The sequence below is a fragment of the Hyperoodon ampullatus genome (assembly GCF_949752795.1).
Source record: "Hyperoodon ampullatus genome assembly, chromosome: 1".
NCBI classification, from domain to species: domain Eukaryota; kingdom Metazoa; phylum Chordata; class Mammalia; order Artiodactyla; family Ziphiidae; genus Hyperoodon; species Hyperoodon ampullatus.
In genome coordinates, this window is record NC_136914.1 from 224434972 (window position 1) to 224458038 (window position 23067).

The following is a 23067-nucleotide window of genomic DNA, read 5'->3' on the forward strand; positions in this document are numbered from 1 at the left end:
CATCACCTCCCCACCCCTAGCTTGGCGAGTGTGGTGCTCCTAGCGCACCCGGGGAACTGGGTAGGTGCTCAGTTAATGTTTGTCAAATGAATGAATGAACCACGTGCTCCGGGAAGGCTCCTCCCAGGGAACCTGCGGGTTTGCTCAGCTCTAGGCCTCCCCCCCACCAAGGCGGAAACTGAGTTGGGGACGTCCCATCACCGCGCGCCAGTCTAACCCGGGGCTGTGCAAGCCACAAGGTTCACAAATTGCCAAGAATCCCCCTGCCCACCTGCCGGCCAGGGCGCACCCCTCTCAGTGTATGAGATCCAGCCCCCGGGAGGGCTCCGTGGATAAGGGGGAGACGACGCCCCTGCGGGGCTGCTCTTCGGGGGGTGGGGTCGTGGGCCACGGCCGCCCGCCCGCCCGCCGCCCGCCGCCCGCCGCCGTCCCGCCTCCCGCCGGCGCTCCCGGCCTTTCCCATCCGGCCCGCGACGCTCCGCCCGCCCCGCCCCACATGACACCGCCTCCGCCGCAAACTTTTTCCACCCCATCCTGTCGCGGCTCGAAAGGAATGGAAAATGGCGGCCTAGGCGCGGAGTTTCCTGGCGGAGCGGCGGCGGCGGCCTGGGCGCCGGGACGCGGGCGGCGGCATGACGCGCTGGGTGCCCACCAAGCGGGAGGAGAAATACGGCGTGGGTGAGCACCTCCCGCGCGCCGCGCTCCGGGCCGGCGGGGCGGGGCGGGGCGGGGGCGCCCGGGATCCTGTTGCCGGCGGCCCGGGCGGCGCGGGCGGGACGCGGCGGGGCCGCGGAGGCCGGGAACCCGCGTCCCCGCCCTGCCCGCCTGAGGGTCCGTCGGCGGGCACTGCCCACTCGGACCCCGGGCGCACGCTGTCCCCGCGCCCGCTCCGGAGCCCGCGCGAGCCGGGCCGGGGACACGCGGGGGTGGGGGGAGGCTTGTGTCACTTCCCGAGGGTGTCCCCTCCGACGTCCAGCTCTCGGGCGGGCACCCCGGCGGCGGAGCCTTCCAGCCCCCTGGGCTGCCCCCGACGCCTCGACCCCAGCTGGGCCGGGCCGGGCCGGGCCGGGAGGCCCCGGCGGCATTGTTCGGCCGCGCCTTTTTTGCTTTTCGGATGAAGTTGTGCCCAGTGTCTGCGGCTCCGGGCGGGCAGTTTCAAGTTGCGGCGACCAGAGCGAAGAACTGTGCTCTCCCCCGGCGGGAGGTGGCGTGTGCGACCGGGGCTGGCCGATCGCGCCGCCTGCCGCTCGGTGGTCCTGGCCTGGACGGCGCGGGACCCTCGGAAACCAGCGGCCGAGCGCTCCGGGGTCCCCGGGGCCGGGAGCGGGTTGCGAAGGGCGGGGACCTGTTTTGGCTCCGCTGTTTTCTGTCGCTTCCTGGGGGGAGTAGGGAGGGTCGGCTGCAAGTTTACGTTTCGGACCAAGTACACATTCCAGAGTCGGAGGCTCTCCTTCATGGCAAAGCAAGCAGCCCCCCAGACCCCGTGCGCTTGCCGCCCTCCTGGCGGGGGTTGGTAGCCTGGCCTGCGGAGGCCTGTGGGTGCTTTGCCTTCTCTTAACTTGCGCACCGGAGGCTCTCTCTGGGCCCGCGGCTGGTCTCCCCCTCCGCACGGCTTCCCAGTTGGCTTCAGTCCCTCTTTGCTCCTGCTCCACGATCCAGAGGCGTCCTTGAGTACCTCTTCAGCCAGGCTGCACTCTGCCTGACTTGCAAGGCCTTCTGTAGCCTTGGCCTCCCCTCCGAAGCCAGGTGGTGCCCTCCTGGGGTTCCAGACCCTTCGGCCCGCCCCGCCCTGCCCTCCCGACCCTGAGCCTTTGCGGGGAGCAGCCCACTCCCGCTGCTGGTGTGGTTCGGCCCTCCCGCTTTTGGGAAGCCTGGGTGGTTCTGGCCCCCAGGGTTCTCTCTTTTCTTTCTGTGATGCTTCTGCTAGATGCCAGGGACGTGGAGCGGAGCTGGCCTAGACATTGGCACGGTTCTAGGTCCCCTCTGGGCCTGCAGGGGCTTGTTGCACAGGTGGCGCTGCTTCAGGACCACTGTGGCTGAATTCCCTTCCCACCCCTGTTTTAGAGATGGGGCCTCTGAGGCTCAGGCACATCTACAAAGGCCAGCAGCAGAGCTGGGCTTCCGAGTGCAGCTGAGTTTGTAAGCAGCATCCTGTGCCCATTCAGCTGGTTTCAGCCCCGATAGAAAGGTCCTCATCGATCCACATTGGATGAGGGAGGTTTGGGTGTGGAGATTCCTGCTGGATCAACTTCGGGTGTGGGGCGGCATGGGGGGGGTGTCTGGGCTGCAGTGAGCCTGCTGGGATGCTGTGTGTGAGGGGAGGGCTGAGGGCAGACCCTCAGGGAACGCAGTGCTTAGAGATGGAAGAGAAGCTGGAGCCCTGGGGAGAGGCGGGGGCCAGGCAGGGGGCAGCAGAGCCCACCGCTCCTGCTCAGGGCTTGCCCTCTCAGCCCTGTGTGGTGGGGACTGCTGTCCCTCCCACTTCTCAGAGGCAAAGGACAGTCTAGCGCCACTAGTAAGTGCTCCATCCTGAAAGTGAACCCCGGTGGTGGCTCTAGAGTTCATGGTCACCCCACTGTGCTCACCAGGAGATGGGCGAGGGACCTGTCTTTCAGGTCACTTTGATACCCTTGGCTCCCAGGGTGACCTGGATGGTGTCAGTGAGAACCCTGGAGGTGTCCATACCTGTGGAGTGACTTGTGTCTCATGACCAAAGGGGACATTCACAAGTAGAGACCCACAAGCAGGGTCTCCCCACCGGGGAGGCAGCTGTGGGCACAGACGTGGTTGTGTCCTTCCCACGGTAAGTCACATGCCGTCCAGAAGCTTTGCTGGCACTCACAGCAGAGCCTTCTGTCATCACACCTTTGGCTAATACTTCGGTCTTAGGAAAACTCCACGCTGAAAAGTTTCCAGAGAAGAAGAGTATCCTGGAGGGTTTGGAGCCAGTTCCGGGAAGGATGTGCGTGGCTGTCCGGCAGGGGAGATGGGAGGGGGTTGTCCTGCCTAGTGTCACCAGGGGGAGGGGACGAGACAGCACAGCGCTTTCAGCAGCAGGAGGAACTTTAAAGAACTGGACCCCTGTCGGGGAGGGCGCGCAGGACTGGAGCTCCTAGAGTTCCCGATGTGGGGCAGGGCAAGCGGAGGACGCTTGAGTCAGGCTGCCCTCTCGTCTGGGAGTTTGCCTGGGGGAGGATTCCGCTGGTTCTCAGGGAGTGGGCTGGCTACGAAGCTGTAAGTGTTGGATGTAGGGCTTCATTTCCACGAGTTCAGGTCCTCTTTCCGCCTAAGGGAAAATTACCGGAGAACCCCTTTAGCAACGACAGCGTTTTCTGGGGGAGCCTCACAACAGGACTGTGTTTCCCTGGATGGGCCCTGGTGGGTCTGTGGGCGGCCAGGCTTCCACCCGGCCAGTGACTTGGCCAGTAAATGAAACACGAGGGGAGAGAAAATGGTAAAACTCCAGCTCATTTGGAAACATGCATCACAGCTCATTGTTTGCAAGTACTTAGAATCTGTTAGAAGCACCGTTCGTAAATGAGACACTTCAGTTATTTATTTGCTTTGCGGAATCAGGAAAGGAGTAAACAGCTCATCTGTTGCTTTGCTCAGCAAAGGCAGGAAACGCTGGTTCCCCCTCCCCCCGCATTCATGGTGGGGGTGGGGGTGGGGGTGGGGGTCACCTGTGAAATTGACCAGCCTGTTAGTTTCTCCCCTTGGGCTTGAGTTTCGTGGGTGTTTACAGACCTGGTTTATTAACAAGGACATGAACTTGGACCTAACTGTCACACTGAGGGGTTGGACCAGATGAACTATCCTGTCATCCCCCAACTAGGCAGAGTCGTAACGTCCCAACACCAGTAAAATTGTTGGTGTTCATGTGGATCCTGTTCTTCAGATGAGGTGAAAAGATGCAGCCGTCACATCTGAGGCTGGCATGCTCACATCTCAGTGATGGCATAGAAGGCAGAATAACGGCCCTCCAAGTGTCCAGGACGCGTGAATGTGGTGCGTGACACGGCAAAAGGGACTTGGCAGATGAGATTACGGCTGTAAACCCTGAGGTGCGGAGGTGGTCCTGGGTTACCCACGTGGGCCCCCAAAGCAGAGAACTTTCTCTGTCTGCTCGCACAAGAGCGATTCAGCAGAAGCGGAGTCAGAGCGATTCCGAGCCTGGGAGGGTTCCATGCCTGGATGCTGGCCCGGAGATGTCGAGGTCCACTTGCTACCAGGCAGGGGCCTCAGGGAGCTGAGGTTGGCCCCAGCTGACAGCCAGCAGGGAAATGGGGACCTCGGTCCTGCAATTACAGCTGGATTCTGCCAGCACCCCTGAATAAGCCTGGAAACATTCATCCTAGAGCCTCCCGTGGAACCCAGCCAACCAACACCTCGACTTTGAGACCCAGAGCCACTGGGTATCTGACCTGGAGCACAGTGAGATAATGAATGCAGGTGGTTTTCCACTGCCAAGGGTGTGGTGATGCGTTATGGCAGCAGTAGAACAGGAGTGGACGTGGTGTGGAGAGCAGCCTGGGCGAGACTGCGGTTCTCCTTCCAGCCTTTAGCTTTGCTACAGGCAGATTGAACGAACACCAGTGACCTCAGCGTGCCCTTCACGCCCCACTCCAGGCAAACCTCAAACAGGGGATGTGGGCACTGGCACCGAGACATCTTTAACTTCTGCCGCTTAGTTGTCATGTGGCCCTTGAGCAAGTTATTCCTGCTTTCTTAGCCTCAGTTTCCTCATCTGGAAAGTGGACCCAAGCCTGCCTACCGCAAAGACCGGTGGGGATTCACTGAGATCATGTCCTCAGAGCACAAAGCCCCGAGATCAGCGTTTGCGATAAGCCAGGTATGCCATGGAGCGGTGCTTTTAGTAATTTTTTTTTTTTTTTTTTTTTGTGATACGCGGGCCTCTCACTGTTGTGGTGTCTCCCGTTGCGGAGCACAGGCTCTGGACGCGCAGACCCAGCGGCCATGGCTCACGGGCCCAGCCGCTCCGCGGCATGTGGGACCCTCCCGGGCCGGGGCACGAACCCGTGTCCCCTGCATCGGCAGGCGGACTCTCAACCACTGCGCCACCAGGGAAGCCCAGTAATTTTTTATTTAATAAAGCGCGGTTTAGAAATGTAGCGACAAGTGATTTCCTGTTTGGATTTGACAGTCACGGTGGCTGGAGGAATGCTTCTCTTCCAAACTTGTTGTCTTAATGGTGCGTTTTGCCCCCATATTAGGGGGATGTGACATTTTACTTGGTGTTAGGGATTGTGACGTGTGTATTCAGATTAGCCCTGCGCGATGATAATTGCTAGGAATAGTGTAATATCCCAGTAAGTTTGGGAGTGTGAGAGTTGCTGAGAGATCCTGTTTGTTGCTTAGAGTAGCAAGCAAGCTACTACTTTGGGGGAAGAAAAATTTGATTTGATTGTAAGGAAGTAGAAATGCAGACATTTTCATTCACTGGAGTTGCAGAAAAATGAAATTAAGGCATATTCAATTTCTACAAACCTGATTTTACTTTGGAAACAGTAGAAAAATTTTAAATTTATTGTAGTGCCAGTGTTGGCCCAGAATATCAGACGTCTTATCAGGATTGTCTTAGCGTGTGTCAATAGTTCTTTCTCTTGTTCTCTTGTGACCTCTGAGGATGCAGGTAGTGCAGACACCGAGAAAGAAACAGGCAGTTGTGAGTCCTGTGCTGGGTACAGCCGAGAAGCCACAGTGCCCAAGGGCACCTGCCGTCTCTCTGTCTCTCCTTTTTCTCTTCCTTGCCTCCTTCCTTCTTCCCTTCCCCCTTTTTCTTTTCTTCCTTCCCTCCTTCCTCTCCCTTTTTGTCTGCATTAACTTTGGATTTTCAGATAATTACAGACCCAACAGTTGTAAGAAATAGTACAGAGAGATCCTTTGTACCCACTGCAATTTTCCCCCCGAGGTTATATCTTGCAAAACTGCAACACGGTATCAGAACCCGGATACTGACATTGAAGAAGATATGAACGTCTCCATCATCCCAAGGACCCGTCCTGTCCTTTTGTTGCCAAACCCACCTCCCTTTGCCCTTCCCGCAGACTCCCTGGCAACCATTAATCTGTTCTCCATTTCTATAATGTTGTAATGTCAAGAATGTTACATGAATGGGATCTTGCACTATGTAACCTTTTTGGATGGCCTTTTCTTGCTGAGCATGTCTCAGGAGAGTCAGCAGGTTGCTGTGTGTATCCATGGTTTGAAGGATGTCTGGGTTTTGGCTGTTACGAGTAAAGCTGCTGCGAACATTCACGCACAGGTTTTTGTGTGAATGGAAGTCTTCATCTTCCGGGATAAATGCCTAGGAATGCAGTTGTTGAATGGAAAGGTAGTTTGGCTTTTTAAGAAACTACCAAACTTTTCCTGAGCGGCTGTGCCATTTTGTGTTCCCACAAGCTGTGTGTGTGTGTGTGTGTGTGTGTGTGTGTGTGTGTGTGTGTGTGTGTGTGTGTGTGTGTGTGTGTGTGAGAGAGAGAGAGAGAGAGAGAGAGAGAGAGAGAGAGAGAGAGAGAGAGATCCAGTTTCTCCGAATCCTCGCCCACATTTGCTCTTGTCCCCTGCATTGGCAGGCGAACTCCCAACCACTGCGCCACCAGGGAAGCCCTCATCAAAAACTTTATTCACCCTTTATCCTGGCCTATTTGCTGTTTACAGTTGCTGCTGCCTTTCCTCAAGAGTGTGATACACGATTTATATGCCATCTTGCTGATTCTGTTTAACTTACATGGATACGTTAGGTATACTTTTAGGTATAAATGTAACTATTGTGATTTCCGTTCTGAAATTGGGTTGCCTAGCTGCTGTAAACAAACAGCCCCACCGTTTCGCTGGCTTCATATAATGAATGTTCGTTTTTCCTTCACGTCCCAGTCCACGTGGGTGGTGGGGAGCGGGCACGGGAGCTCTGTTCCATCAGGTCATTCAGGGACCAGGGTATCGTCTGTGGCTTTGCCCTCTGCCAGGATCTTGGGCTCCTTGCCTTTTAATTTGGGGGTGGGGAAAGAAAGAGCTGAAGGATAGCTCACAGGAGATTTTCTTCCCTGCCAGGGCTGGAGGTGGCGCCATCCTTCTGGTCACATTCTTTTGTTCAGAGCTCCATCCCTGGCCAGCGCGTGGGACTCAGAAATGTAGTCTTGCTGTGTGCCCTGCAGCGGGAGGATGATGTGGATCTCCTCCGTGTGTTTCCCATGGATCAGCAAGAGCTGTGATGGACCGGTTAGCGACATGGGCATTGAGCAAAAGGGGTTGTAAGATCTCATACCTTTTAGTCCCTGAGAATCCTTTGGCGGAACAGATGGCCAGACCCCTACAAAGATGTGAAGAGATGTGAATGGGGACAGATGCCGCCTTTTTCTTTGAGGTATGTTCTACTACTTACGTCCTGTAGATTTCAGGATGTTCTTTGCTGTGTACTTAATCCGGAAGGCTGCTGGGGTCAGGGGAGTGGACCTTTGAGCATAAGGAAAGCTCTCTAAATTGGTCATCTTCATATTTGTCGGCAGTTCCTATTCTCACCACCCTAAAATGTATGCAGCACCCCAGACCCCATTCCTGGGTCTCTTGAATTCTTTTGACCTCAGAAGATGGTTACTAAAGCCTGCTAGTGAGAACTGTGTCTGCTTCTAAGTGTTAGCCTTTGTTTCTTTGTTAGAATGGAGTCTTCATTTTCATTTTTTTTTTTATAATTGAAGTACAGTTGATTTACAATGTTGTGTTAGTTTCAGGTGTACAGCAGAGTGATTCAGTTAATATATATATAATATATCTATAGAAATAAAGATACATTATTTTTCAGATTCTTTTCCATTATAGTTTATTACAAGATGTTGAATATAGTTCCCTGTGCTATACAGTAGGTACTTGCTACTTATCTGTTTTATATATATTAATAGTTTGTATCGGCTAATCCCAAACTCCTAGTTTATCTACTCCCTGCCTCCTTTTCCCCTTTGGCGACCCTAAGTCTGTTCTCTATGTCTGTGAATCTGTTTCTGTTTTGTAAATAAGTTCATTTGTATCATTTTTTAGATCCCATATATAAGTGGTAACATGATATTTGTCTTTCTCTGTCTGACTTATTTCACTTAGTATGATAATCTCTAGGTCCATCCATGTTGCTGCAAATGGCATTATTTCATTCTTTTTTATGGCTGAGTAATATTCCATTGTATACATGTACCACCTTTTCTTTATCCATTCATCTGTCGATGGACCTTTAGGTTGCTTCCATGTCTTGGCTATTGTGAATAGTGCTGCAGTGAACGAACCTTCATTTTCTGAAATAGCACTTGTCTTTATGACCAAGCAGGCACTGAAAAAGGCTGTGAGGGTAAATCAGTCAGAACTGCAGTAACTTAAAGTGATGTGAGGGGACTTGATGGTGTGGGATTTTAAAGAGCGCTGGACCAGGAGTCAGAATGCCTGGAATCCAGGCCTGGGTGCAACACTTAGTGCCACCTTATTATTATTATTATTTTTTTGCGGTACGCGGGCCTCTCACTGTTGTGGCCTCTCCCGTTGCGGAGCACAGGCTCCGGACGCTCAGGGGCCCAGCCGTTCCGCGGCATGTGGGATCTTCCCGGACAGGGGCACGAACCCGTGTCCCCTGCATCGGCAGGTGGACTCTCAACCACTGCGCCACCAGGGAAGCCCAGTGCCACCTTATTGACCTCCCCAACCCCTGCACGGGGCCCTGGGAGAATCCCAGAGCCTGTGCTCACTTCTCAGCTGCCCGGGAGGAGCTACAGAGATCACGTGTGCGGGAGAGCTTGCAGCAAGAAAAAGTAACCGCTCGGATTCGCTTACTGTGTGGGTGTTAACTTACTGTAGAGAAAATATGCAATTTCTGGTGATGGTTTTCATTACTTTTAATTGGAAGAGGGCAGTGTGGCCTCGTGAGCTTTCCTTTTCCTAAAGTTTGCTAATTTTTATTTTATTTGTTACAGACAAGTTGTCTGATGATGGACTAGCATCGTGGGCAGATGAGCATTCTGAACGAGCTGCTCACCTGGGCAGTTGAACCTGCATGTAGGTAGAGAGGAGGAGTGTTGCAGTGGTGGAGTAAGTGTGTCCCAGCTTCAGGGATGAGCACAGTGGTCCTCAACCACAGGGAATTGGCCGTAGAAGAAAAGGGTGCCTTCAAACAACCCCTTCCTTCCTCCCTCCGTCCGTCCCCCCCGCACCTTCCTGTTTACTTGACAGCTTTGTTCCTATACCTCGAGGATCCAGAGCCACCCCATGTCTCATCTCCGCTGGATTTTTGCCATTAAGTGAATCACTCAAAACTCTGCGGCGTTTGGAACTTTGGGGTTTGCAGGCACGTGGATCTGTTTGATTCTTTTTTCGTGCCTAAACTAACACGTTCAGTTGTCTTCTGAGAGTGTGTCCTCCACCCCAGCTCTCGAGGTCTCTGATCAGACTCCCGAGACGGTGGTGGCTGCCGCCTCCTCGGAAAGGGCATCCTTTAAAACGCGCTTCCCGGCCTTCTTGGCCTCCTTTGCTGCCGCACTCCTGTCCCACCGGCTGCCTGGCTGGTCCCAGGTCACGGTCTGCAGTTTCCTGCCTCAGCTCGATAGGGTCTGTGCCAGATTCGGCTCATTCCCCCCTCCCGGCATTGCTGGCTTGCTGAGCCCTTCCGGAATTGACTGTCCCCTGTGTTCCCAACCTCGGGCTGCGGGACAGGGTTGTGTGAGGGCCGAGGCCCCAGGGAGAATGGTCCTCAGTCCCCGGGGCCTGGGAGTCTTGAGGGGCAAGGGAGGGGAGTGGGGGAGAGAGCATGGAGAGGAGGCAAGCGGGCCCTGGGGTCAGGGAGTCAGGATTGAGGAGACCAGAGGCCAGCCTCCCCCAGAGCTCACAGCACTCTGGTTTCCCTTCCTAATTTCATCAGCCAGAGTCCCGTACAGATTTGGCTAGTAGAGCAGTGGTGCCCAGGGGGTCCGGAGCAGCTGGCCTGAATACAGGGGAGGGAACCCGTCTAAGGCTCAGTGCCTTGTCCCTCCAATATTCAGTGACATCCCTGCAAAGAAGGTACTTGGAGTGGAGGCTGCCCGGTCTAGGACCGTCGTGCTGGGTCGGGATGCCCCTGGGGCTCTGAAGCCCGTCTGCCCCAGTTTACTCACTTGTCAACCATGGATGACAGTAGTTTCTGCCTCACAGAGTTGCTCAAGGGTTAAATGGGCGAATTCATGTAAAGCAGGTTTTCTCGACCTGTGTACTAGTGGCATTCTGGGTTGGAGATGTATTTTGGTCATGGGGGGCAGCCCTGTGTACTGCGGGGTACTTGGCAGCATCCCTGACCTCTATCCACTAGATCCCACCCTCCCTTCAGGGGTGACAACCCAAAATAGGTCCAGACGTTGCCACCTGTCCCCCTGGGGGCCAGATGGCTCCCACTGTGTCAATAAAGTGCTGGGAGTCACCCCCAACTCCTAGTCAGCGCTCTGTAGTTGTTTACTATAGTATTGTGACTGTGTTGTTAGAAGCAAAGTCTTTGCCGCATATTTGGGAGGAAAAGTTAGAAACCTGCAGGACTTGTTTCCCGAAGGGTGTGCTTTGGGCAAGAGGGCTAGGAGGAGGAAGCCTAAGGGAGTTGAGGGAGGGGTTAGCGGGGCACCGGGGCTGTCTAAGGATGTTCAGGAGACAGCTGTGTTTCTTCTTTCCGAGAGACAAACAGCAGTTTTGAGGTCAGGTCCTGGGAAAAATGCACAGATTACCAGGGGAATTATGGTCCATCCCCAACATTCTAAGAAATATCATTCAGGCTGCCCACAGACCTTCATAAATACAGGAGGTCAGGCATTCGCTCTTGGAGTTTTATTTGCTGGAATAAAGGCACTTATCAAGACTCCATTTTCCCCCCCAAAATAATAACTTATTTTCTTGAACATAATTGGCTTTACCGGGGGCAAATAATGATTTAGCAGGAGGGAAATGTGATTATTTTTCTTCCAACTTGCTGTGCTTCTATTAACTTCACAAGATTAATTTTCAAGTCCTTCTAACATCATGTGTGTTCTACTGCCCATTTTTCAAAGGCAGGAATGCGTTTTGGTCTTCCAGGCGCTGTGACCAGGCTGCCAAGTTTCTTCAGATGGTTCCTGGGGGGGTATTGCTTTGAGGATCAGCCTGGAGAGGCCAGGGGGAGGGAGAGATGGGGACGGGAACCCATACTGGGGACTCCCACATATAACAGGGAAGAGAGCTTAGTTTGGCTGACCTCACTGCTGTCTGGTGGTATTTCCATACTGAAGTTCTGGCACATTCTACCCTGTGTGTTCTGGTAGCGCCACAGTGCCTTTGTACATGCTCTTCTGGCTGCCTGGAAATGCCCTTTGTTTATCTTCCATCTGTCAAGCTTTTCCAGGCTCAGCTCAACTTGTAAACCTTTATTTTATTTTTTAAATTTATTTTATCGAAGTGTAGTTGTTTTGGTTTGGTTTGGTTTGGCCACCCCACGAGGCATGTGGGATTTTAGTTCCCTGACCAGGGATCGAACCCGTGCCCCCTGCAGTGGACCGCCAGGCAGGTCCCAAAGCGTAGTTGATTTACAGTGTTGTGTTAATTTCTGCTGTACATCAAAGTGATTCAGTTATACATATATACATTCTTCTTCCTATTCTTTTCCATTATACTTTATCATAGGATATTGAATATAGTTCAATATACCATATACTGCTATACAGTAGGACCTTGTTGTTTATCCATTCTATATAAGATAGTTTGCGTCTGCTAATCCCAAACACCCAGTCCATCCCTTCCCCACCTCCCCTTCCCCTTGGCAACCACAAGCCTGTTCTCTATGCCTGTGAGTCTGTTTCTGTTTTGTCAATAAGTTCATTTGCGTCATATTTTGGATTCCACATGTAGGTGATATCATACGATATTGTCTTTCTCTATCTGACTTACTTCCCTTAATATGATAATCTCCATCCGTGTTGCTGCAAATGGCACTATTTCATTCCTTTTTATGGCTGAGTAGTATTCCATCGTATATATAGACTACATCTTCTTTATTCATTCATCTGTCAGTGGACATTTAGGTTGTTTCCATATCTTGGCTATTGTAAATCATGCTGCTGTGAACATTGGGGTGCACGTATCTTTTCGAATTAGAACTTTCTTCGGATATGTGCCCAGAAGTGGGATTGCTGGATTATATGGCAACTCTATTTTCAGTATTTTGAGGAATCGCCATACTCTTTTCCAGTTACATCCCCACCAGCAGTGTAGGAAGTCAACTGGCCAGTCTTCCTTGATTCACCCGGGCTGCACGAGGGGCCCTTCTGCAGGCTGCTCTCTGCAGTTCCATAACATGCTTCTGTCTGTGGGCGCCGTTGGTGGACTCCTCATTCATGTCCCCTGCTGGACAGAGGGCCCCTGGGGACAAGGGCTGAGCTGTGTTCCTTCCTCTGTTCCCTGCACCTGTGTGGTCCCTGGCACATCTTGTTGAGTGAAGGTAAAGGGACAGCGAGAGTTCATCTCGGCAAAGTATCAGGAGCTGATTTGAAGCTGTGAGTGTGTGTATCTAGGTTATTACAAAATACTGAGTATAGTTCCCTGTGCCGTGCAGTAGGCCCTCGTTGGCTCTCTGTTTTATTTTTATTTAATTAATTCATTCATTTATTAATTTATTTTGGCCGCCCTGCTCGGCATGCGGGATCTTAGTTCCCCAACCCGGGATCGAACCTGCGCCCCCCTGCAGTGGGAGCGTGGAGTCTTAACCACTGGACCGCCAGGGAAGTCCTGATTATATCTATGTTATATATAGTAATTGCTAGACTCTTAAAGCCAAAAGGGCAACATTGTCTTGGTTTTCTAATTGAAGGACCAAGGCTGTGAGGGTAGAGCTGGGCTGGGACCCTCTCTGGCAGGCCCCTTTAGAGCTTTAATGAACACAAGGGGCCTCGGAAGTGCTGGGAGTGGGGGAGGGGCAGGGAACCTTGGGGGAAAGGTTAAAACCAGTGATGCAACAGAAATCCAATTCTGTAGGACTCCTGCCTCTTCAACCGTGTGTTGCCCCCAGTTGAACAGAAAATAAAACCTCCATTTTACAGTTTTCACCTGACCAGTAGTTACCAGTGGGGACCACGTGTGGTCAAGGGCTCGAAAACATTTGCACAGTTTCCCTCTTCGACCGCTGTGATTTACAGGCAGGCACTTAAAGGTGGGAATAACGTGGAATGGGCCTTCAGAGCGAAAAATCTAAGTGCCTGGGAATGAAGTAGTGGATAAAAGTGCTTCTTAAGGACAGAGTTTTAATAATCATGGCATAAATAGTATAGCAGTAGTTACTTCCATTTTTGAAGTCGGTATTTTATTCACCTAACAAAGTCTGCCGCTTACCTGCAAATACATGCAGCGGCTTTGCGAACGTGCTTTAAAAATGTGTCAGCCTACAACAAGTTTTGGACCAGCTTATAAAATTTTCATTGGGCTTCCCGCTTTTGTCTCTGACTTAATAATGATTCCTCTCGCGGCTGGCATTGCATCACAGCTGGAAGAAATGGAATGGTGGTGTTGAATCTTGTTTTCATTTTCTTATGAACACTTCTTGTTTCATACAGCCCACCTTGCTGGGCAGTGGGCCATTTGCCCTCTGCTTATGCTCTAATTTTTTAAAATTATACACACACACACAAAGCTGGCTGAAATCCTGGCATTACCTGGTCCAGCTTCTCCACTTTACTCTTCTTCTTACCTTTTCCTACCACTCAGGGGATTCATGGGTACATTTCTAAACATAAACACGTGGCAGAGTATATGTGTCATAGCTGCACCCATATGGACAACCGAAAACCTCGAAGGGCAGGTGAGACCAAACGAAGTGATGTTATTAGAAAACCTTTCATGGGACCCTTCTGGAGCGGGGATGCTTCCAATTTCTTCCTTGTCTGAGATGACAAGTGGAGGGAAACCCAAAAGTTCAAGTAGAGATGACTTTTTATTAAAATTGAAGTATAGTTGATTTACAATGTTGTGTTAGTTTCAGGTGTACAGCACAATGATTTAGTTTATATATATATAATATATAAAGTATTTATATAAATATATGTATAGAATATATATGGGACTTCCCTGGTGGCGCAGTGGTTAAGAATCCTCCTGCCAATGCAGGGGACACGGGTTCGAGCCCTGGTCCGGGAAGATCCCACATGCCGCGGAGCAACTAAGCCCGTGCACCACAACTACTGAGCCTGTGCTCTAGAGCCCGCGAGTCACAACTACTGAGCCTGCGCACCTGGAGCCCGTGCTCCGCAACAAGAGAAGCCACTGCGATGAGAAGCCCGTGCGCCACAACGAAGAGTAGCCCCTGCTTGCTGCAACTAGAGAAAACCCACATGCAGCAACAAAGACCCAAGGCAACGAAAAATAAATAAGTAAATAAAATTGATTCTTTTTTTGAATCACTTGGCTTTTCTTTTTTTTAATTTTATTTATTTTATTTTTGGCTGTGTTGTGTCTTCGTTGCTGCACACGGGCTTTTCTCTGGATGCAGCAAGCAGGGGCTACTCTTCATTGTGGTGCACAGGCTTCTCATTGTGCTGGCTTCTCGTTGCAGAGCACAGGCTCTAGCCACACGGGCTTCAGTAGTTGTGGCACACAGGCTCAGTAGTTGTGGCTCGCGGGCTCTAGAGCACAGGCTCAGTAGTTGTTGCGCATGGGCTTAGTTGCTTCGTGACATGTGGGATCTTCCCAGACCAGGGCTCGAACCCATGTCTCCTGCATTGGCGGGCGGATTCTTAACCACTGCGCCACCAGGGAAGCCCAATAAAATTGATTCTTAAAAAAAAAAAGAATATATAAAAGAATATATTTATTCTTTTTCAGATTCTTTCCCATTATAGGTTATTACAAGATACTGAGTATAGTTCCCTGTGCTATACAGTAGGTCCTTATCGTTTATTTTATATGTAGTATCGTGTATCTGTTAATTCCAAATTCCTAATTTATCCCCTGCCCCCGCCCCTATTACCCCTTAGTACAGACCACTCTTAACAATGGAATGAGATTTTCTTAAACTGCCACTCCTGGTGAGCGAACTGAGCGCCATCTTTATCACAGAAGTCGCGGAGAGCCCAGGAGCAGGGAGAGGATGGCTGACCTTGCTCTGGAGTACCGGCCTTATCAGAGGAGCTGTCCGGTGACCTCAGCGGGGAGCTCCGTGACTGGAATCAAATACTGTGGCAGTTTAATTAATTATTTAAGTAATCAGTCTATCTATTTATTCATTTATTTATTTTTCAAGCTTTATTAAGATATAGGTGACATGCCACACTGTGTACGTTTCAGGTGTACAGCATAATGATCCGACTTACAGACATCATGAAATGATTATCACAGTAGGTGTAGTGAACACCCGACATGTCGTATAGATACAACATTAAAGAAAATAGAAAAAAAAATTTCCTGGTGATGAGAACTCTTAGGATTTACTCTCGGCCCCTTTCATGTATCACATACAACAGTGCTAATTATATTCATCGCGTTGTACATTCCATCCCTGGTACTTACTTATCTTACAGCTGAAGTCTGTACCTTTGGACCGCCTTCCTCCAGTCCCCCTCCTGCGCCCCTCCACCTCTGCGGCAATTTTAAATCAAAGGTTAAAAAGTCATCGGTGACCAGGGGCAGCCCTGGGAGCATGAAGGCCTGCCGAGGATTGGGGGCCTGGCCAGTGCTGATGTGACTGCCCTGTGTCCGACCAGGCTGGGCACCCTCTGGGGGAGCCGTCAGGGAGGCCGTGTGCCTGTAGCTGTTAGAATCCTACCAGGCAGGACTAGGAAAATGGAATACCTCCTAGAGGGGCTCTCTCTCGGCAAGGATGTGATGTGAGGGTGTGTGTGTGTGTGTGTGTGTGTGTGTGTGTGTCCGCGTGCGTGTGCGCGTGCGTGCGTGCGCACGCTGGGCAGTTGAACTAGGTAACAATGAGATTCTTCCATCCCCGAAATCCCTAAGTCGAGCCCATGGGGGAGGCACTTGGCATGTATTCAGACCCCCAGATTCCTGTTTGAGTTTGGGCCGGTTACTTAACCTCTCTGAGCCTCAGTTTGCACATCTGTAAAGTGGGAATAATAATAGTACCCACTTCCGATGATTGTGGAGAGGAGTGACAGGCTAAGTGTCAAATGCTTAGCAGCCGCTAATCACTTAGTACTTGGGAACACCATCCTCAGCACCACATAAGCCTGAAAATGGACCCCTGGGGACAAAGCCACCTCTGTTTCGTGTATTTTAGTCTTCTGTTTTAAAAAAAAAAAAAAAGAAAAGATTAAAGATTACAGAGCTATTAAGTAGAAGCATCGGATTTCCACATATGTTACTCGATGTTTGTTCTCGGTTCTAAACTACTTGCAAGCTTCAGTCTGCATTTAGATATCCAGGAAAAGTAGACAAAAGAAAAAAATTAAACTTTGAAAAACAACATTTTCACAAAAGTATTTGCATATATTTACATATTAACTTGAGGAAAACGCAGTTTCTGATACTTGCAATATCGTGCCTGGATCGTTTAATCCACATTCTAGGATGGAAGGTGGAGGATGTTGTGGGTTCAATTGTGTCCCCCCGCAACCCCTATTGCCTCAGACCGTGATCCTATTTGGAAATAGGGCCGTTGGAGATACAATTATCTTATTAGATAAGATGAGGTCATCCTGGATTAGAGTTGGCCTTTTATTCAAGATGACTGGTCCTTGTAAGAAGAGGGAGACCCGGGAGAGACGACGTGAGGACAGAGGCAGAAATTGGAGTTAAGCTGCCAGTAGCCAAGGGACACCACGGAACGCCTGGGGCCACCAGGAGCTAGAGGCTGCAAGGGAGCACCCTCCCATCAAGGCTTCGGAGGGGAGCACAGCCCTCCCCATTCCTTGATTTTGGACTCTTGCACTCCAAAACAGTGAAAGAATGAATTTCTATTGTCATAACCCACCAGGTTTGCAGTACTTTGTTATGGTGGCCCTAATACAGAGGATTAGGGCAGAGATGCATTTGAGAAACAGGTGAAAGGGAATTTCTGGTCTCCATTCAGTGAGGAAGCTGATGGTCAGAGACCTTGTGTCCCAGTATATTTTGCATCATCTTTTTAGAAGATTGTCTGGAGACTAAGGTGGTGACTAATGTGCAAATGAATGTGTGATACTGTTTGTAGGTTTCTGCTCTCTCTTTCATTTGCTTTTTGCTGTCAATTTGGATGTGACGTGGAGTTTCTTGGCCAGAACTTGAGGCGAATAGAACATGCTTAATAAACTGCCATCCCTCCCAAGGGTGAAGGCGCTGAAATGTGCATGGAAGATTCTTCTGGTTTGCAACTGGCTCTTTAGTTGGCATCTGAGAGGTGATCTCTTTCTTTCCCTCCAGAGAGGCCATCTGAGTTCCTTCATTCATTGCTTCATCATTATAAGTAGACATTGAGTCAGAGCTTCCACGGCAGACACCCTTCTAGGTGCTGGGGACTCACTGAAGCACAAGGCAAACGTAGTGTGTGCCCTCGGGTTGCCCACCGTCTAGTGGGAGAGGTGGACTTGGGACCAGGTGGTTATGATGCTTGGAGTGAGTCTAAGGGTGAGGGCGCCTACTCTGCAGGTGGGGGACCCCTATCCAGGGGCCGGACAGCCTGGGAACGCTGGCAGGAGCGAGTATCATTTATAGAGACCCAGGGCCTCCAGCAGGTACCCAGGGGAAGAGACGGGACACGTGGTCTCAGCAGAGGGAACTACATGTCCGAGCTTTGGAGTTGGGATGAGTGGCTTGTTGGAGAGGCTGAAAGAATAAAACATGAACAGAGTGAGGACGTTCCCTGGATTCAGAATATAAAACAGAGTGAGGTGATGGTCTCCAAGCCCCAGGTGGAAGGAAGGAGCCTAAGGAAGGAGGGGGGAGCATTGGACCCCTTTCCCTGGCCTTCAGCCGTGATTCATTGCCAGAGCTGTGTCCTGGGCGGATGGCCGGGCTCTGCCCCCAGGGGCCTCCGCGGAACCTGCTGCCTGACTTGTAAATTTGTCTGGCGTTATTAAGTCTGCAACCCCCAATTTACTAGAAACTCAGGAGAAATGGGCTTCCTTTCTTCCATTTATAAGCATTATTTTGCACGGTTGCCGCAGAGCCACGATTGCCCTGAGCCAGAAGGGTTTGATCTATTGAGTCTAGACTGGTATTATGGTTAAGTATTTAATCAGGTCACCTTCAGAAGCTTGGCTGTAAGCATTTAATCTCTGGAAGCATCTTCATATGTCTTGTTTGAGGGTGGCGTCTCTGTCGGGAAGGACCGCAGGGAAGAAAATGTGCTAAACGTGAAAGCCGACGTTGTCTGGGGAAGGCAGAAGGAACCAGGGTTTGCAGCCACGTATAGGTCTGTCAGGCACAGATGAAAATCCATGCAAGTTTATTTGCGTCAGAATTGATTCTGCCGCTCGTTGTCAGGTCCTATTATGGGCTGGATGGTGGTTGGGCTGAATCCCAGAGGGGTAAGGGACCCTTTGCAGTTGGACTGAGCTGGGGGTGAATTCTGGCTGTCCGCCTTGCTGATTGGGTAATTTTTAGAATTTACTTTACCTTCCGTGCCGTGGAGGGTGAATTTGCTCCCCTGTAGACTGGGGGTAATAGCAGTTGCTACCCTAGTGTTGGCCTGGATTACAGGTCGACACCCAGGTCAGGCTGTTATTTATTGGAGTTGCTTTCAAGAGTCTAGGGTGACAGTTACAGCGATGGGGATGCAAAGTGTTTGCCCTTGGCCTTGAAGGGGTCTGGTGCTTGGTTGTGGGCGGTAGGCTCTCTGCGAAGCTTCACCAAGGACTCCTGGTGGGCCTCGAGGATGCCGAGGTTGGGGAGGGAAGCAGAGAGGGAGCACCCGATGGCGGGGAGCCCGTGGGAGGTTCTGCCTGGGCTGCAGCATGGGCTGCGGGGGAGAGAGGACAGGGGCCGGGCCAAGGGCTTGCAAGCCAGGTTAGGGGGTGGGAACTTGGTCCTGAAAGCCGCGGGGGGCGGGCGGAGGGGGAGGCAGGCGGGGCAGCACGTATGGCACAGTTGTCAGTTTATGAATCTGTGGCAGGATTTACAAGAAAAGTGATGTATTGGGGTGAGACCCACATAAGGGACCGTTAGGCGTGATACGGTGAACAGTTCAGTGGCATTGCTGCACTGACAGCCTTGGGCAGCGTCCTGCGTCTAGTTTCAAAACATGTACATCTTTCCAGAGTAAAAGCCCCCTCACCCGTTAAGCTGTTTCTCCTCCTTCCCTCCTCCTCTGAGGCCCTGGCAGCCACTAAATCTGTGTTCTGTCTCTATGGATTTACCTCTTCCGGATCATACAATATGTGACCTCGTCTGTCTGGCTTTTTTGGCTTGACATAGTGCTTTGGAGGTTCATCCACATTGCAGCGTGTGTCAATGCTTCATTGCGTTCTATGGCTGAAGAGTATCTCATTATACGTATCTATACCGTGATTTGTTTCTCCACTCATCTGTTGAGGGACATCTGGGTCATTTCCACCCTTTGAGTATTGTGAATAACGATGCCAGGAACGCTCAGGGATGAGTATTTGTTGGAACGCCTGTTTTCAGTTCTTTTCGGTACCGACCTAGGAGTGGAATTGCCAGACCATATGGTAATTCTGTGTTTCAATTAGTTGCAAGATTCTCGGACATAACGGCAAACGCTGGCTGAGCAGTAAAGATGCCAGCAGCACAGAGTCCTGGACAGGGTCAGGGCTCAGCTTTGGAGTGAGAGGTTCTCTTGGGCTTGTTAACCACCCCCCCACCCCCCGCCGCTGAGCGAGGTCCCTGTGTTTTGCTGGAGCCCTAATGTGTAGGGTCGTCCGGGACCCCCTGCTCTGTCTGGTACTTCAGGAGGCAGCAGCTCTGACATCCAGGGCAAGGTGGGGTTGGAGGTGGCTCCCAACATTTCATGGGGGAAGATCACTTGGAAGAAGGGTGAGGGCAGTACAGGATCTCAGCCTGCAGACCCACGCTTAGACTGCTTGGGTGTGTCCCCGACGTGTGTGCACTTCTGATAAGGAGCAGGTGTCTCTCAGGTACAGCAGGGCCGGGTGTTAGGAGGAGAACTGGAAGAGGGACAGGGGATAGCGCCCGTGCAGGGAAGTTGGACTGGGGTCCTCGTCCATCTTTACCGTGTTCCAGCTGAGTAACCATGGGTGAGTTACATGCCTCAGTTTCTTCACCTCTCCACACGGTGTGGTTAGGAAGCTGCATCCTAGGGCCATGGTGAGGATGTTGTGAGCTAAGGGGTGTGAAGTACACGGACACTGCCTGCCGGGCGGTGAGCACGATCCATGGATGACAGCTATCGTGTTGGTTGCCGAGGGCTGCCATCATAAGCTGCTGTAACAGGCTGGGTAGCTTAAAATAACTGAATGTATTTTCTCACAGTTCTGGAGACCGGAAGTCTCAAACCAAGGTGTCGGCAGGGTGGGTTCCTTCTGGAGGCTCAGAGGGAGAATCTGCTTATTGCTTCTCTGCTGACGTCTGGCAGTCCTTGGTGTCCTTGGCTTGTGGCAGCATCACTCCAGTCTCTGCCTCTGTCTTCACATGGTGCTCTGTCTGTGTTTCTCTGAGTCTCTGTGTCCACAATTCCCTTTTCTTGTAAGAACAGTAGAAAACCCTAATTCAGTATGACCTCATCTCAATTTAATTACATCTGCAAAGATCCTATTTCCAAAGAAGGTCATTTTCCCAGGGGCTGGGGATTAGATATTTGAATATAACTTTTAGGGGGACAAAATTTAACCTACCACAGCTACTAATTATGAATGTTTCAAAATAAACCGATCAAACAGATCTAATAACCTTGATTAGATCTGTTTCCAGCTTAGCAGAAATCCCATTTCCAGAAGGTTACTAGGGAGGTAATATACAGAAGACCACAAACCTGGGTGAATGCTGATGCCCTGGGAGGACACGCCCATGCCGTGTCCTCTCTTAATGCTGTCTCGGGACGGGCCTGGGCGACCGAGCGTGGACAGAGTTCCTCCATCTGCATACCTGCTGGAAGCTTCCATCTGCTAAAGCTGAGCTTCTCTTAACTCTTGACTTGCTGGGCTGACAGTTACAGCTCCTAGAAGTTCGGGGAACCCGTGGAGGGGAACACTGTTTGGATCTCACTTAGGTGAGACTGGGGAGCTTCAAACAGCCCGGGGAGGTGGGCAGATCATTGCCCTCTACCTCAGAGATCAGACCCCCTCGAAAAGCCAGCCAGGGCTTCTAGGAAAGGGATTTCTACAGCTTCCAAGGGGAGCCAGGCATGAACTGATAAAGTCTCTGAAATGTCCAGTCCCTTTCTGAGGATTGGAGCTCCTCAGGACTACGGTCTGGACAGTCTATTCCCAGATGACCCTGGACGGAAAGGACAGCAGTGTGTTTTCACGGGAAGCCTCTCGTGGGCTCCGACTTGGAGAGACATGGATGGAGCTGGAAGGACAAGCCCCTGACCTGGGGGTGCGGGGGTCTTCCATCTCCGGAGGACCTCGTGTGTTGGATGGGGCGGTCAGCGTTCCGGGTTTTCTCTGGTTCTTTATGGAAGCCAGCCTGGAGGGGGCGGGGCATCCAGGCTGGCGTAGGACACAGCTCGCATCTGCAGGGGCTGCAGTGTTTTCATCTAGAAATGTTTCATCAGTTGGTGCACCTGGACCCTGCCTTTTTCCTGGTGTGGGATTCAGGGAAAGAAGGATGGAAAGTGCTTTAAGTGGTGCCTGGTGTGGACTCCAGGCCCCTTTCTGGAAAGGTATTAGAAAGGCAGCAAGATATAGTCAGATGTTAAAAAGACATTATAAGTCTTTTCTTTTTTTAAAACGGTATTTATTTTTAAAACCAAGTTATTTATTTTATTTATTTTTGGCTGTGTTGGGTCTTCGTTGCTGCACGCAGGCTTTTTCTAGTTGCGGCGAGCGGGGGATACTCTTCGTTGTGGTGTGTGGCCTTCTCATTGTGGTGGCTTCTCTTGTGTGGAGCACGGGGTCTAGGTGTGCGGGCTTCAGTAGTTGTGGCTCATGGGCTCTAGAGCACAAGCTCAGTAGTTGTGGCGCACGGGCTTAGTTGCTCCGCGGCATGTGGGATCTTCCCGGACCAGGGTTCAAACCCGTGTCCCCTGCATTGGCAGGCGGATTCTTAACCGCTGCGCCACCAGAGAAGTCCCAGCATTAAATCTTTTGTTAACAGGATGGAGTGGAAGTGTGGGCATATTCTTAGGGCTAGAATGATCATTTTAGAGTAGTGATGGGTAGAAGGTAATCCTCTGGAGCTCCTGCCCGTTGGATTCTAGAAGGTTGCAGATAGTCAGAGCTGAACGACAGAATCCATATTCAGAGAGGTCTTGATTGTTTCGGATCCCAGGCCTAAGGACATCAAGTGAACCTCTGCCAGGCTAACTGTGGAGTCTTACGGTCAGGGACACAAATTGACGGACAAGCTGCAAGATAACAGAGTGAGGCCTTGAAAACTGGCCTCCTGCGGAGACCTAGAGATTATTGTTCAAGCATCTCAACCAGCAGCCTGTCAGGATTGCTAGAAAAGCAAAATGCACAGCGTTCCAGGCTGTCCTGGACAAGCACAGCTGGAGGTTTGTAGGAGGCAAGATGTGGGGATGTGTGGTGGATGCAAGCCCGTGCTGGAGCAGTGGGTGGGACCTGGTCTGGTGGCACCGGGGAAATGCAAGGCCCGGCGATGCAGGTTGAAGGGTCCAGAGCGGGGATAAGGGGCAGAATGTCCCCTGGAGGACCACGAACCACCCATGGGAGTGTGCACACCTTGGTGACTCAGGAAGGCCCAGCGGGATTGAACTAGAAGAGCTCTGAGTCCCTTCCTTCTGAGATTCGCTTCAGTTACTGCTGGTCCTGGGGGAGCGTTTTTAACAGCAGGTGACCCAGAGCGAGGTCACACAGAAGTCGACTCACAGTGTCATTGCTGATTCATGGAGGACGCCCCCTTTCTCCCCTGGTGTATCTAACATCTGTCCTTCGGACCATTTCCCATGGGTTGACTTGGGTAGGTATTGAGGGAGCCTGCAGGCATGGGGTGGCTGGTGGAGGACAG

The 23067-nt window shown here is 51.4% G+C and overlaps 1 protein-coding gene across 11 annotated transcripts in view; it reads left to right on the forward strand.

Annotated features, from left to right (window-relative positions):
• Positions 1–632: 632 nt before the first annotated feature.
• Positions 633–23067, forward strand: part of DOCK1 (dedicator of cytokinesis 1) — a gene marked incomplete at both ends in the record, with an annotated part of 536109 nt that continues 513674 nt past the window's right edge. For all 11 annotated transcript variants that reach the window (XM_079700789.1, XM_079700792.1, XM_079700795.1 and 8 more), the window contains one exon: positions 633–678. In XM_079700789.1, the coding sequence (XP_079556915.1) occupies positions 633–678 (46 nt within the window). The remainder of the gene's footprint in view (positions 679–23067) is intronic.